Raw genomic sequence first — 15,427 nt, 5'->3', positions numbered from 1 at the left:
TCAGGATGAGAGAAGGAGCAAAGAGCGGGGAAAAGAGAGATGAGTGGAAGGAAACTGGCATGAGCACAGAGAGAAGAAATAGAGGCAGAAGAGTAAAAATGAGAGAAAAAATGGATAGAGCGAGCATTTTTTTTTCTACAGTCACATTAATTTTGTTGGTATTTCATCTGAAAAATACAGCAACAGGACTAAAGGTGTAAAACTTTGCCAGCAGCAATGACACCTTTTGTTAATTTATTCCAAAATAAAAAAAATAGTGATGCTCCTGTTCCTGGAGCTTTCCCCTTCTCTGTGGATTAAAATGTCAAACTGTCCCAAGGGTGGCACCACAGGAAAAATGATGTGTTCATTAAAATCAAAAAGAGGTTAAAACAGGGTTCCTTAAACATTGTGTTTCATTTATGTGACCCAAAATTTTAATTACCACGGATCCAAGCTCATAAATGCATAATTAACTACCACAATATCTACATTATACTATTATTAATGAAGCCAGGAACTCCAGTACATCTCTCATGTAACAAAGCTCATTTCACATTTTGAGATGTCATCAATCAGGCATCAGGGACGCAGTAAAAATGTCCTGGTGGTTCAAATTAAAAGCTGATACAAGTGTACTAAAGAGCCAATGTAGGAGCATTTTGACCTTGGAGATGTCAGTAAAGTCGTTTTGATTCATCATCAAGAGATTATCAATATTTTAAGCAAATGTTAAAGCTGCAGGACCAGAAGTCATGAAACAATATGTTGGATACACAGATAGATCCAATGTCTGATGAAGCTACCTCACCACCACTGGCCTAAAATCAGCATAACAAGGGCCAGAAAGAAAAAAAAACCCATTGTGTGATACGTTGGGCAGTATTTATTTAGTGTTAATCAATTTATTCATCAGTTTTATTCAATTAATTGATGTATAAATAAACATGTTGTCTGTGTTTGTCCCTCAGTTCTTGTCAGAGGTGGATGCGTGGTGTAAAGTTTGCAGCGAGGGAGGGTTACCATCGGAGATGCAGGAGCTGGAGCTCGCCATCCATCGCCACCAGAGTCTGTACGAGCAGGTCACCCAGGCTTATACTGAGGTAAACCCAACTGCACATTACCACCAAACCACATAACCCAGTAAAAAAAATCAACTACCAACAGAGTGTTAAGCCAACATTATTCTACAACCAAAATCACATTTGGTATGTTTACTGTAGGAGAACATTGTTGTAGCATCTTCGGTATCACCTGTTCATTACTAAAAGAAACCTACAGTTTCAGTTGACTTCCCACAGCCATCCCTGTTATTTGCACCAGTTTCTTCCATTGTGTCATTTTCTGCCTCTGCTGACAAAACGTTGCTTTCTTTGTGTTTTTCCATAAAAATGGTTTAAACCCAAACAAAATATTTGAGCTTTTAGGACATTGGAAATGTCTTGGAAGTATTCTGAGAAGTTAGTTCTGGTAACACTGTATTTTACGTTCCCCCTTAGCAATATATAAACAGTGAGTAAATGTTTTTTTACACACTGTAATGTAGTTGTTAGCACATGTCCATGTTAATTCATATACTGTCAACACTATAACTCCTCCTGTAAGGCACTAATAAGTGGAGATAATATAAAAAATCTAAAAGAAATATGTCTTCAAAGTTGAAATGACTCCCAAATACAAATAAACACTTAAAACATCCTTATATTTACTGTCAACTACATTATAGTGTGTTATACACTTTTTTATTAAATATTCATATACTGCATATAAATGATAAATCAGAGGACTTAAAGTGTCACTTCAGTTTCTTAAAAAAAGACTGGAAACCATGAATACAGTTGCAATGAAGACGTTTGGCTGTCAGGGAATAGTAATGATAATAAACGATGTATTATAGAGACGGTTACAGTAGTATTATGTAGAGCTCAGGCAGAGCAAAGCTGAAGCATAACGTCTTTATTCTGGCAGGCGAGAGCGCAGGCGAACTAAAATTGAATAGAACTGAACAGACCAGATCAAAGCAGAACAAACAGAGGAGAGAATCCAACAAAGCTGAAACTGAAAACTGGGACTTTAATACAAACTGAACTAATGAAACAACAAGGAACAGGTGGCGAGACACAAGCGCAGGCTGGGAGAAACACAATATGACCATGCACAAACTGTCCCGCCACTCACACCAACACAACGGCGCACAAGTCACAATGAGCACACGCAGCAAAATCACAGTTGCCAAAAACATGAATAAATCAGTCTGCGGCTCATATTTAACAACGTAAATCAAACCAAAAGACAACTGCAGCTCTGAATAACATAACTAGTGTTTCACTTCACTTTAGTACTTAGTGCTGATGAGAGTCAATGCACAAAGCAACAGGTCAAGTGGTCCTTAAATATAATCTACAACCTCTCTTATCCTTCTTCTTCCCACTCAGTCCAGTTTTAAACAGGCAGAGAAGCCTGAGGGCATTTGGTGAACTGGTACATTTTACCATAACAAGTAGTACAAGTACACCCCTGAAGGACGGATTTGGACTCCAGAACACAGAGTCTCTCCTTTTGGGTGCTTGTCTGTCTGTGTCGCTCTCTGGCAGCCCAGTGACGCCAGCTTGTGATTGGCTGTGATGACAGGGTGGCGTCGGTCAGCTGCTGCCGCTGCTGCTGCTGCTGCGCCGCCGCCGCCGTCCAGATCCGCTGTCTGAAAATCCCTCCGTGTTCCGCTGAATTTAGTCTGGGAATGCTCCGGCTCTTCACCCGCTCTTTGATGCCGCGTTCCGTTTTTATCTTCAGACGGAGCCGGTGCAGTGTCACTCAGTTTATGCTTATCTGTGAACAGAAGAAGTTTGTACACACACACACACCCACACACACACACACACACACACACACACACACACACACACACACACACTTCTAAAGCTCTGGGCAGAGGTGGTTAGGCTTGGCAAACTGTGACAGCATTGTGACAGGTTTAGAGAGTTTTTATCTTGTAGTCGGACTCAATGCGATTTCTTTAATGAGGTGAATGTTTGATAGATTTGCTGACAGATTTCCTTTTAGGTTTCCAGATATTTGATGCCAACTCTTCTTCTCTTTTTTTGTTTGATGTAAATGGATACAGATGAGTTACAACATTGTATTCAACAGTGTGTTCTGTGGAATTTGTGATGACAGACATCTTTTTAAAATTCAAAGCAGAGATGAAGATGTAGGTGTTTTTTTGTTGTTGTTGTTTTTGTGAAGTTCTTTAGCTGTAAACGAGACAGAATCTATGTGTGCAGACTATGTAGAGTGTTTATTTCATCACTGGGTAAGAAGAACAAACTCTCTCATGCAGTTTGGTGTTTTTACATGATGATCAACATGTTTGAAATCTTTAAATCTTATGTATCTCATTATGTAAATCTTAATTTTTTTCCCACAGGTTCCTTGTCGAACGAAAAAACCTGTGCTGAAATAATGACTTGATTAATCAACAGACGTGCATTATTTTTCATAAGATCAACACACTCATGGAGCAGCAGGATGTTTAAACCAGCCTGCAGCTCCTTGAAATAACTGAAATCACTCAAACAGCACTTTCTCTTTTTGTTTTAAATGATCTTAACTGATAAAAAACACTGATTACAGGGTTCATTTCTCACAGAAAGGAAGTTGGAGTCATTACTGTGTGCGTGTGCATGTGTGAGTGTGATGCAGAGGTTTCAGTGGTGTGTTTCCATGTACAATTTAGCAATTAGCAGTAAGGAGTGAAAGGCCGGTTTGGAAAGTATGTATTTGTGTCAGAGAGGGGAGGAGAGAACCAGCATTTTTTTAAAAAAAAACAAAAAACAGTGTTACCCCCTCTCATCTGTTGCCCTGTCTGCCCCTTTCTTTGTGTTTCCAGGTGAGCCAGGATGGTAAAGCCCTATTGGACGTCCTCCAGAGGCCTCTGAGTCCTGGCAACTCTGATTCGATGACAGCCACTGCCAATTACTCCAAAGCGGTCAGTGCCATCATGTTAGTGAGGCTGGTAAAGGCTTCATCTGCCAACCAGTTACAAAAGAGAGACTTTGAGTGCTGTGTAGATGAAACTGGTCTTTGCTTTTTCAGGTTCACTGTATCCTGGATGTCGTTCACGAAGTTCTTCACCATCAAAGGCGCTTAGAGAACATTTGGCAGCACCGAAAGGTCCGACTACACCAGAGACTGCAGCTGTGTGTGTTCCAGCAAGATGTCCAGCAGGTACAAGCAACAAACACACACACACACACACACACACACACACACACACACACACACACACACACACACACACACACGCAAAGCATACAGCAAAGAAGTGACAGTCCAAAACCCAGCGGGAAGACTGAGAGTATGTTGTTATTATTGGATGTAAATATCTTGAAAATTACAGTTTTTAAGCAACTAAGAAAAACAACATTTTAAGGTTGTATTTTTTATTGCTGCTTTGACTTTACTAAAAAGGGGTTTATACGTGTTTTATTTACCCACAAACTCCGAGAATTTTCTCAAACCACAGTGGAGTATGTAATCTTGTATGTAAGCATGTAATCAAGTGAAGAGACGACAGTGACGTGTGTGTGTGTGTGTGTGTGTATATAGAGTGTGTGTGTATAGAGTGTGTGTGTGTGTGTGTATGTGTGTGTGTATAGAGTGTGTGTGTGTGTGTGTGTGTGTTGAACTCTGCTTAGTAGAACAGATGAAAATCAGCATACCATGTCCATTCATCTCAGCTGTCTTCTGGTCCCAGCTGTATAGTGTGTAATGTGAAAATTCCTGAGATAAAACATTGTGAGTGGATCTGTGCTCTGCTGGTACCACTGATCATATTTCATACAGGAGCAGACTATGTGGGTTTGGAGAGGTGTCAGCCCAAATTCCTGGAGGTTTTAGGGATAATCAGGGGCTCAAGATTTAATATTGCAGCTATATTTTATGAAAGCTATTTTTAACCATCAGAGCAAATGTCTTCAGCAGTGGGAGGAGGAGCTCTTGTTTATTATCTGACTTTGTTTTATGTGATTATGGGTCTGACAGTAATGCGGCAGGAATGAGGTACAACCAAGTACCACTGGCATTACCCAAACCCCTGGAATCTCAGTAAAGAGGCCACATGCAAAATCATGAACATAAAGTATTGTAACAAGGACGCTAAGTGTTGCTGATGTAAAACAGCTGAAATCAGACCCGGGCAGTATCATCCAACTGCAGAGCTGCTGCTCCAGCAGCTTTACACCTGCGCTTCCAGTCCAACCTGTGCCACCTCCAGGCACAAGCAGGAACAGCTGCAGACTCATGTAGACCTCCAGATGTTAGAGATGTCAATATGTGTCACCTCCCTGACTGCCAGCTCCTGCAGGAAGCGGCCAACTGAACCACGGCAAGTAGAAAGAGAGAGGTCGTAACATGGTTATACAGCAGATTAACATCAATATACTGCCGCTGTTAACATGGTAACCCAAGTATTACTTCTGTGGCTTGTATTGGGGTCATGTGTCACATAAAAGAGAGAAACTGCACCAACAGCACATATTACAATACATTTAAAACGAAGCTATTGTGACTGAAGTCATCATGTATGCACTGTGTATGTGTGAATGGCCCCAGGGAGAGAGAATTAGGGCACCACACAGACTACAAATTCAAAGATGAATTCTCTCAGTGCCGGCGCCATGAAAACAGTTCTATGTCACCCAAGAGAGAGTGTGAGAGAGTGTGTAAGAGTATGTGTGTGTGTGTGTGTGTGTGTGTGTGTGTGTGTGTGTGTGTGTGTGTGTGTGTGTGTGTGCGCGTGCGTGTGTGTGTGAGGGAGGCAAAAAGACAAAGAGAGAAATAGTGAGGGAAAAAGAGATCATATCAGTCGGTTGTAAATTCAATGAAAACCTCACCTCGCCAACCGTACTCGTCATGCACGAGCTCCTATGAGACCCAAGAGAGAGACGCGGAGACGCTCACCGGGCTTACCGAGGGCGAGAGACACACACACAGAAAGTACACAAGGAGTAAACGAGAGAGTAAGCTCATACCTAAGTCTATAAATCACTAAAAGCAGGGTTATTCCAACCAGAGTAGTAATGCTACAGGATGAATGTGACCCCAGAGAGGTAAGAGAGAGAGAATTGCACAAGTGAAGGCTGAAAGAGAACATATTAGGTGTGTAGTTTTATTTGGCAGTTTGAGCTGCACATTCAGACAAAGATGGCCCGGCAGCAGTCGGCATGCTTCAGTTTGTGCGTGCCATGACCTGTCGTTGACCTTTCTGTGGCTCCAGCTGGACCAACTGCAGTTCACTGACGTCATGCATTCAGTGTTCATCCGTACACATTGTTTCCTAAAAGCCCAAGACACTACTTTGAGACCTACAGTAATGGCTTGTTAATGTTTTTTCTGCACCAAAGCAGCACTTACCCTTAGTAGGAATCTCCGGGTTTTAAATGAAGGATGAGGTCACCTGGATAGCCCCAAAGTCTGTGTCCTCATTTTGTTACAGTTTATATATCTGATACAAAAGATCAAGATATGAGAGTGGAAAACATATTTTGATGCTCAACAGGTAGACTAAAGTGTGAGGATTTGATGTAAAGAATGTGTAAAGATAAACACCACATCATATATTCTGTACTCTATTGCCAGGTAGAACTTCACAGCTTCACTGGCTAAATGAAATTAATATTGTTATTTACCACTTTAACATTATGCTGTATTGATGGATACACTATATCCTGCCAAACAGGGATGAGTTGATCAAGTAGAATTTCCCTGATCTGATTTTGATGTGAGTCAGTATTTAACATCTTTTATTTTTCTATATAATATAATATGACAATAGACAATGAGCCTAAAGAGCCATAGCTAAATTAGTCAGTCAAATCCATTCTAAACATACTGGTGAACTGGTCTGTATAGTTGTTTCCTTTTAAGGCTGTCTGACAATTGAAATCATGAGCAACAGAAATCACTACAACCATAGAACTAAAAGCTGATGATACAGTGTTATAAAGATTATAAACATATCCTATATAACTGATGAGGGTCCAACAGACCATCCAAAATGTTCAAATATCTATTCAAGCATTTAATGACAATGAAAGAAAAAAACCCCCAACAAAGACAGGGCTGGCACTGCTGAGGTTTGGTAGTTAGACAGTAGTCTAATTGCACAGAATATTCAACATCCTGTTCTTCACAGCAGCTGTGACCTAAATTTTCCCACGCAGATCATGAAGGTTTCATCTGTTTCATTCTTAATTCATGAGATCTGAGACCATTTTGTACTTTTGATGTGCGCGTACACCATCAGGGGAAATAAACGGGTGTTATGAACAAAAAAAGGGGGTGACCTTTAATCCGGAACGTGTCAGGAGGACGGTGCGAAAGGTGATCATTGTGCTCTTTTCTGTCGTTCAGGTGATGGACTGGATAGAAAACCACGGCGAGGCTTTCCTCAGCAAACACACCGGCGTCGGGAAATCCCTCCACAGAGCCCGAGCACTGCAGAAAAGACATGACGACTTTGAAGACGTAGCTCAGGTGAGTCTGTCTTTTCAAAGTATTGCAATGTGAATCCTCCCTCCATTAGAAAGGCACAATGGTGTCACAATGATCATTATTTTTTCAATGCGTCAACACTCAGAGGCTCCAGCATCCAGTATCAACACTGAGAAGATCCAGTTGTCTTTTGGAGTCTTGCATTTCTTTGTTTATTTCTTCAGACAGCATGTAAGATGACTGTGGAGCAGTGTTCATGTCAACTCTCTCCAAAGTACACGAGCTCTCATTTACAGCATCAACAAAACTATGAAAATTCAGAAGTTAGTAGTTTGTATTTATCAAATGTTTATTTGCGTGCCTCACACACATCTGCAAGTACTCTGCCTTGATTAATCCCAAATTTTCAAAACCACCATGCCTGGTGGTGGCATGAAGCATGAAGACATGCTTCTACATAACCATTTATGGTCACAATCCTTTTTCTGAAAGATCTGCAGAAGATGTTATCCATTCCTGAACTCAACAGCGCTGTACAGTCAAATATTTAGGAAACAATGCAATTAAAGTTTAGGTCATAAAGATGAAAACAAAACAAAGACGCATACTGAAGCTCTGTGCAGAGGTTTAAAAATGTGGTTTGGGAGCAGGTCAGTGCTGCAGAAGAAATGGTTTGTAAAATAGAAATAGATCCAATTGAAAACTGAGTGAAACTTCACTCTGTGGGTAGTTTCTCTGCATTTGCTAGTCAGCACAAATGACCAACATTGTCAAACAGAGTTTACAGAAATGGGGTTGAAGTTGATGTGAGGTTGTAAAAGTGTTTTATGTTCTTCTGCATTAAAGCTGTCAGTCGCCTGATTTGATTTGTTTTAAAGTCAAGTAAATACACCCACAGTCTGTGTGTGCTGTAGAGCTTTGTATAGCAGAACAAAGAGTCAAATTGTATCTTAAGTGATCAGGATCATTAAATCCTGATTGTCTTTGCTGCTGTTAATTGGCCTGAACACACGCACGCACACACACACACACACACACACACACACACACACACACACACACACACACACACACGCACACAGATATGATTTCATGACAATTAACAAATCATTTGCCACTTGGTTTACTGCAGTTTCAGTAAAGTTGAAATCCTATAAACGAGTGTTAATCCTATAAAGAGTGCGTAGTCATGTAATCTGATGTTTACACTCTGGATTAGGATTAACCTCCATAACCTGCTGTGGATCAGCATTATTTGGGTCAGATAGAAGCGTTCACTCTCCACATGTTTCTCCGCTTTTCCTTCCATTAGAGTTTCTACCCAGTCTGTGGTGTTTTGCCCGTAAACGTCTCCACTTAGCAATGTGCATAACATGAATTAATTTAATACGCATTTAAGAGACATGCCAGGAGATAGAGAATATATTAAGTGTGTTTACCCACATTATACTTTGACATCCTCTCCTGCACACACAAACACACACACACATCCTCAAATGTATTTTCCTGAAGGGTGAAATGAGTGTCTGCTCTCTTTTGTCTAGTTTTGTCAGTGTGTGATTGTGTTTATAAGATTATAAAATGAGATAATCCTTATTTAATCCCATGATAGGGAAATTTACAGTGTTACAGCAGCAAAGTGGATAGCAAAAATAGAAAGAGTGTCAATTAAAAAAAAAAAGAACAACAAATAATGAGTCAGTAAACAAGCAATAAGAACAACTGGAAACACAAGAGAAATGAATAATAGCGTTGTCAGAATGGTAATATACCTGAGTGTGATATTGATATTGCACAGATTTTAAAGTGAAAAAAATATGTTGCACAGTTGAACTAGATAGTACTGGTAGTCTCTTAATATCAGGTAGCAGTTCACCAGGTGTTAGCATTTGTTACTAGCTCTATTAGATGGATAATATTACTATGGTTTTGAGGATGTTATATGTCTGCAATATGATGCTTTGGGTGTTTTCTGTGTAGCAAGGAAAACAAGGAAGTGCAGCACAGTTCATAGAATGCACAATTTGTTTTTAGTAATAACAGAAGTATTATTTTTGATGTTTTTTTGAATAGCCGAGACCAGTCAAACCGCACTGACATGGAAAATATTTCTGCCACTACCCCAAGACAATGAAACATTATATTTTTAAAAATTCAACAACAATATCTTCTGCCAGAAAGAGCGTCCCCTTTGCTCTATAATCCACACAACATGCTGTCAGCAGTTTTTATCGGGTCATGAGGTTTGATCTTTGGTATTCAGGTGACAGGGATGATTCTGCTTTACTATCATCTCACTACTGCAATCCTCACTCTGTGCCAAACCAGCCATACACAAAGAGTAATACTCTCTTGTAAATTGTAATCTTTATCTTCTGACTAATCCCTCTAACATGTGGAATATCTAGACAGAGCCCAATATCTCATATTCTTGAATAACTGGGTTCACAGTGCAACATTTTCTCCTCGCTCTAGACCCACAGCCCCGACCACCAGTCACCCCAAAATATCTCTGATGTCATATATTTCCCCAAGTGAAATATTCCAGTGGTGATCTCTCATACTTACCAGAATAGACTGACACTAATCCATTTTGTGCTCCTGATGAATGCTGAGCTCTTTAACACTCATACAGGATTTAATCCTTTTTTGGGGAGATAGAAGAGGAAACACGAAACGTTCTGCTGTTGATTTACAGAAGCAGGAATTAACATTATAATAAAACATGATCTGACTCTGCGTGTGTGTGTCTGTGTGTCTGTGTGTGAGTGTGAGGGAGTGAGTGTGTGTGGTGCTCATGTCAGTAAATGAGGTCAGAAACACTGTCAGAGACGATAAGACTGCAAACACAGCCATAATTAGAATCATTATTGGTAGTGATAATGTCAAAGATGACATCATGACCATGATGATGGTGATGAAAAAAAGTGACAAAATGGACATCTTTCATGAATGATAGACAGTCATGATGATGGTGCTAATGATATTTGATGATGATGATGATGACAAATGTGATTGACAGGAAAGGTGTGAGGATAATGACAGTAATGATGCCAGTGTAATGTTTTCTTTATGGTTAAGATGATGAGAAAAGGTAATTGATTGAGAAGATGACACTTTTATGATGACAGCGATGTTGAGGATAAATATAATGACAATAACAATGATAGCGATAATCAAAGTGACACCATGTGATGAAAAGTTGTATAATGGAGCAGGCTGAGAGCAGCATGATGCAAAGTGGTGTTCTGGATATGATGCATATCTTTGATATTTTCTATAGCAGATTATTTTTGCCTTTCACATCATTACTTATCACAGGTAAAATCAGGAGCTGTATAGAAGTCGTTCAACATCTTTATTAAGTTATTTGTCATTTTAATCCTCGGTTTGGTCTGTTTCTCTGGTGAGGGCTGAATGGTAGCAGCTCTGATTTAAAACAGACGTTAAACTGTCAACTATGTTTGACATCACCTGCCAGCTATACAGCCTTTTATCTGTAGCCATGGTTCAAATGATTTTAAGACTCTTCTACCTGCCAATCATAAATGTGTATTCCATATGATGTACGGCAAAGCTAATGCAGATGATGGTGATGTTGATGAACGCCCCCCTCTCCCTTTCAGAACACATACACTAATGCGGACAAGCTGCTAGAAGCGGCTGAGCAGCTGGCTCAGACCGGAGAGTGTGACCCCGAGGAAATCTACAAGGCGGCTAGACACCTGGAGGTCCGAATCCAGGACTTCGTCCGCCGTGTTGAACACAGGAAGCTGCTGCTTGACATGTCTGTGTCCTTCCACACACACACCAAGGAGGTGGGACACAGAAACACACACAACACACACACACACAAACTGAAAAAAGCAACAGACATTCTGCTGCTGCCAGCTTACTATGGTTAATTCTTGATTGTGTTACTAAGCACAGATACTGTGGGATGTGATAAGTGTGAAGTGCAGGTTTGAGCCCCAACAGAACAAACTGTTTCCCCTGCCACAGCTAGTGGCACTTTAGTCTGTCCTATAGATAAGAGTTAAGAGTTATTTTGAGTATCCCCTGCAGGATTCAGTAGTGTTAAGATGGTTCAGTGGAAAGAGATTTCAGTGCTAATGGCTGGATCACTGTCTTTCTGTCTGTCTGTCTGTCTGTCTGTCTGTCTGTCTCTGTCTGTCTGTCTGTCTGTCTGTCTCTCTCTCTGTCTGTCTGTCTGTCTGTCTGTCTACTTATGCCTCCAGCTGTGGTCGTGGATGGAGGAGCTGCAGAAGCAGCTGTTGGACGATGTGTGCTGCGACTCCGTGGATTCAGTTCAGACTCTCATCCAGCAGTTTCAGCAGCAACAGACAGCCACACTGGAGGCAACGCTCAATGTGATTAAAGAAGGAGAGGAATTAATACAGCAGCTCAGGTAATGATATTAAAATGTAAAATGTTATTAAAGAAAGAGAGGGATTTATGCAGCAGCTCAGCTAATAATATTCCTACTTAATACTGGCATTAAAAAGTCACATTTCTAACAGTCACACGGGAAGATTCTGTTTCTTTTGTTTGTGTAAAGGAATATAAAATACTGGTAGTTTTGAAGGAGATTACATGCTGTAAATTTACCAGTGAGTGTGGATGCTGGTTGGTTAATACGCTAATCTACTGGGAGATCCCCATTTTCTTTCAGATGGTAAAATGGAATTAAAATGCTATAGTTTGTCACGTTTACTGCATCTTAGCATGATGTAATGTCTCCCTCTGTCTTCCCGTTCACAGAGATGCAGCCATGTCGACCAATAAGACGCCACATTGCAGTTCCATCGCACACATCCAGGGGGTGCTGCAGCAGCTGGACGAGGCTCAGGGCCAGATGGAGGAGCTGTTCCACGAGCGCAAAATCAAGCTGGACATCTTTCTCCAGCTACGCATCTTTGAGCAGTATACCATAGAGGTAAGAGCGAAAGTCAAAGTTGACATAACTGGAGTGGACATGCTTGGATCAGAGCTGTCAGATACACTTGGTGGCTGTTTGAAGAGTGTTGCTCTCTGGGAGCAGCTGTGGCGTCACTCAGGGCTCTGCTGCGGATCCCCTGCTGTTCCCTGTGTTAGAGCCCGCACACACCAAGCTGACTTCAAAGAACAACTGTCGACAATGGCTGACTGATCAAATTTTGCATTTCTTCACAGTGCCAATGTGAAACGTAACACTTAAACACACTAAAGACTACATATACTGGCCAACATGCATATATCTTGTCTTTATTTTTAATCCAACACCACAAAGGATGTGTAAATGTTAGTTGTAAAATGTAAAGAGAAATTAACTATGTAATAAAATGTGTGAAATCACATTTGCTTTACTTAAACAGCTGGTCAGAGAGCTCTCCTTTGCCTCCATTGCAGCCCAGTCCAACATCTGGGTCTTTGACGTTGCAATACAATCCAGAAGTGATTCACCTCTTTTTTTAGGATCTTATGATGTGTTTTGTTGATAATTATGTTGTCGCATGGCAACCTCTGATCTGTTTCTCCTCCTGCAGGTGACAGCGGAGCTAGACGCCTGGAACGAGGATCTGTCTCGTCAGCTCAATGACGCCAGCCGGTCAGGCGGCAGCAGTAGCAGCGGCAGCGGGGGAAGCGGCGCCTCATCTGGCAGTGCAGAGGACATCGGCCTGGCGGAGCAGAGGCTGAAAAGGCACGCAGAGAGGAAGGCAGCCATGAACAACATGACCTACGAAGTGATGCAGCAGGGTCAAGATCTGCACCAGTACATCATGGAGGTTCAGGCTTCAGGTACACACATACACACATGCATATTGTTTGTATTAAAATGAGGTCAAGAGGATAAGACAGGAGGAAACACAAAAACAAAGGACAGAGAAACCCAGACAGTGTTTTGTACTGGAGTTCACACCTTGCATCATTATGCTTCTAAAATGCATCCTGAGTGACCGATTGAACTTCTGCTAACAAAAAACTGTTTGGTGACAGTTAATCAACCGTGTTCTGGATCTGGACTTTCAGCCGCGCACTCTCCAAATGAGGGGGAGAGTGTGCCTTGATGCTTTGGCATAAACTGTGATCCCAAATAAAAGCGTGTTGTGTGGAGCAGCGAGAGAGAGAGAATTAGGTTAAAAAATCGTCACAGCACAATCCTCTTATTCTCTGTTTGCGTATAAATGTGGAGGTCACGGTTTCAGTCACTCTGCCCCCCTGGAGTGACAAATCTGTCTCATCCCCACACACACACACACACACACACAAACAAACACACTCTCTCTTTCACATTGCCTGTCACTGATGACGGAGGTTGTATTAGTTAGTGATACCACAGGCTGCCGCAGAAATACAAAAGCAACTATCTGTAATAAAATAACTTAAATGTGTCATGAATACTGGCATACAGGATGTGACAATCACCACTGTGTGTGTGTGTGTGTGTGTTACAGGGATCGAGCTGACAGGGGAGAAGGACATGGACTTGGCCTCTCAGGTTCAGGAGCTACTGGAGTTCCTTCATGAGAAACAGCAGGAGGTGGAGCTCAACGCGCAGCACACACACACTCGGCTGGAGCAATGCCTGCAGCTACGCCACCTACAGGCCGAAGTTAAACAGGTACACACACACATACGCTAAAAGCACCACACTCGCAAGAAACATTTATTCTCTAAACAATGTGATAAGTCGGTGTTGATTTTGCCTCTGAATCATCATTTCCTTTCTTTTGTTTTAAACTTTCATTTCCACACAGATAACAGAATTAGTTGACATTTTCTAAACATTATAATGGACAGCAAGCAGGAAGCAGCTTGGCTGGTTTAAAAAAATAAATGAATGTGTCTTTGTGCGCCTTCTTATAAAATTTGTTTTTAATGGAAAAGCATCAGAGTTCTGTTGTTGTGAGAGGTCTGTTCACACAAGTAAGAAAAAAATTGTGAAAAGGAAATAACATGAAGCTTTAATGGAGCTCGGTTGGCTGACTTTATTATTTGAAAGAAAGCAAAACTGCAAATCTGGTTTGGGACAGACTCGTCCACGCTGGAGAAATGACAGGAACATCCAGCTCTTCCTCCTAGATAAAGCAAAGAAGATGTTTTAACGTCCTGTTTTTTTTTTAAAAATGAAAGCTGCTGCAGATGTGAATGTGAACATGCTTGTGTGTTCAGACAGGAAGCGCACATGCCGCAGATGGATACAACTGAATTATTGATGAGGTTTATGGAGAAGTGCTAATAACTCCCACATACACACAAACACACACGCTGCTGCTTCGCCACCCTAATTCTTCTTTTCTCTCACTGTCTCACTCCTGATCTGTATGATGGCATTCGTCTAGTCATAGGTCTACTGTAAATAAAACACAGTTGTGACCTGCACAGATTACCTACGCCAATTGTTGGCATGATATAGGCCATACAATATAATAATATGTTATATGTTAAGCAGAAACCATGGATTACCTACAACTGAACTCATTTTGTGTTTTTTTAATTCAGTACTTCTTTATCTGTGGCAGACTATGAACTGCTTTCAATAAAGTGCTATATCATTGAAAAAATCCCAAACCTTATTATTTTTTTGATTTTGATATAGATTAAACTCAAAATGCACATATTATATTATTTCTCTCCTAGGCTGCCCCATATTGGTGGTCTTAATAAAAAAGCTACTACTACTATAGATAGCACTGATTTGTTAGATATTTTTTGAAGATGGATGGACTGAAGGGTCCAAAATGATCTTGGACAATGATGTGCTTCTAAAAAGCTGCAATCTTTAATATAAAATTCTTTAAAGTAAAAGGTTAAGTTTAGTATCACCTACATGAGTGTTAATAAACTTAATAAGACACCTGTAGGAGACAACAGTCTATTGTTCCTGTTCTTCATACATTTAAGTCACAGTTTGCTCACACTGGATATCAGCCTAACTCTTAACCCACATGTGTGTAATTTCAGTTCTTAATTAATG

General features: G+C 40.8%; 1 protein-coding gene across 1 annotated transcript in view; it reads left to right on the top strand.

Annotated features, from left to right (window-relative positions):
* The window catches only part of kalrna (kalirin RhoGEF kinase a), a 136,272-nt gene that overhangs the window by 51,829 nt on the left and 69,016 nt on the right, over positions 1 to 15,427 (top strand). The window contains exons 11-19 of the mRNA XM_053328288.1: positions 951 to 1,082; positions 3,866 to 3,964; positions 4,072 to 4,203; positions 7,390 to 7,512; positions 11,097 to 11,288; positions 11,709 to 11,878; positions 12,232 to 12,406; positions 12,996 to 13,248; positions 13,905 to 14,071. Of these exons, the coding sequence (XP_053184263.1) occupies positions 951 to 1,082; positions 3,866 to 3,964; positions 4,072 to 4,203; positions 7,390 to 7,512; positions 11,097 to 11,288; positions 11,709 to 11,878; positions 12,232 to 12,406; positions 12,996 to 13,248; positions 13,905 to 14,071 (1,443 nt within the window). The remainder of the gene's footprint in view (positions 1 to 950; positions 1,083 to 3,865; positions 3,965 to 4,071; positions 4,204 to 7,389; positions 7,513 to 11,096; positions 11,289 to 11,708; positions 11,879 to 12,231; positions 12,407 to 12,995; positions 13,249 to 13,904; positions 14,072 to 15,427) is intronic.

Source organism: Scomber japonicus, chromosome 11 (assembly GCF_027409825.1).
Source record: "Scomber japonicus isolate fScoJap1 chromosome 11, fScoJap1.pri, whole genome shotgun sequence".
NCBI lineage: Eukaryota > Metazoa > Chordata > Actinopteri > Scombriformes > Scombridae > Scomber > Scomber japonicus.
Note: the sequence above shows the minus strand (reverse complement) of the source record. Positions and strands in the feature narration are given on the sequence as shown.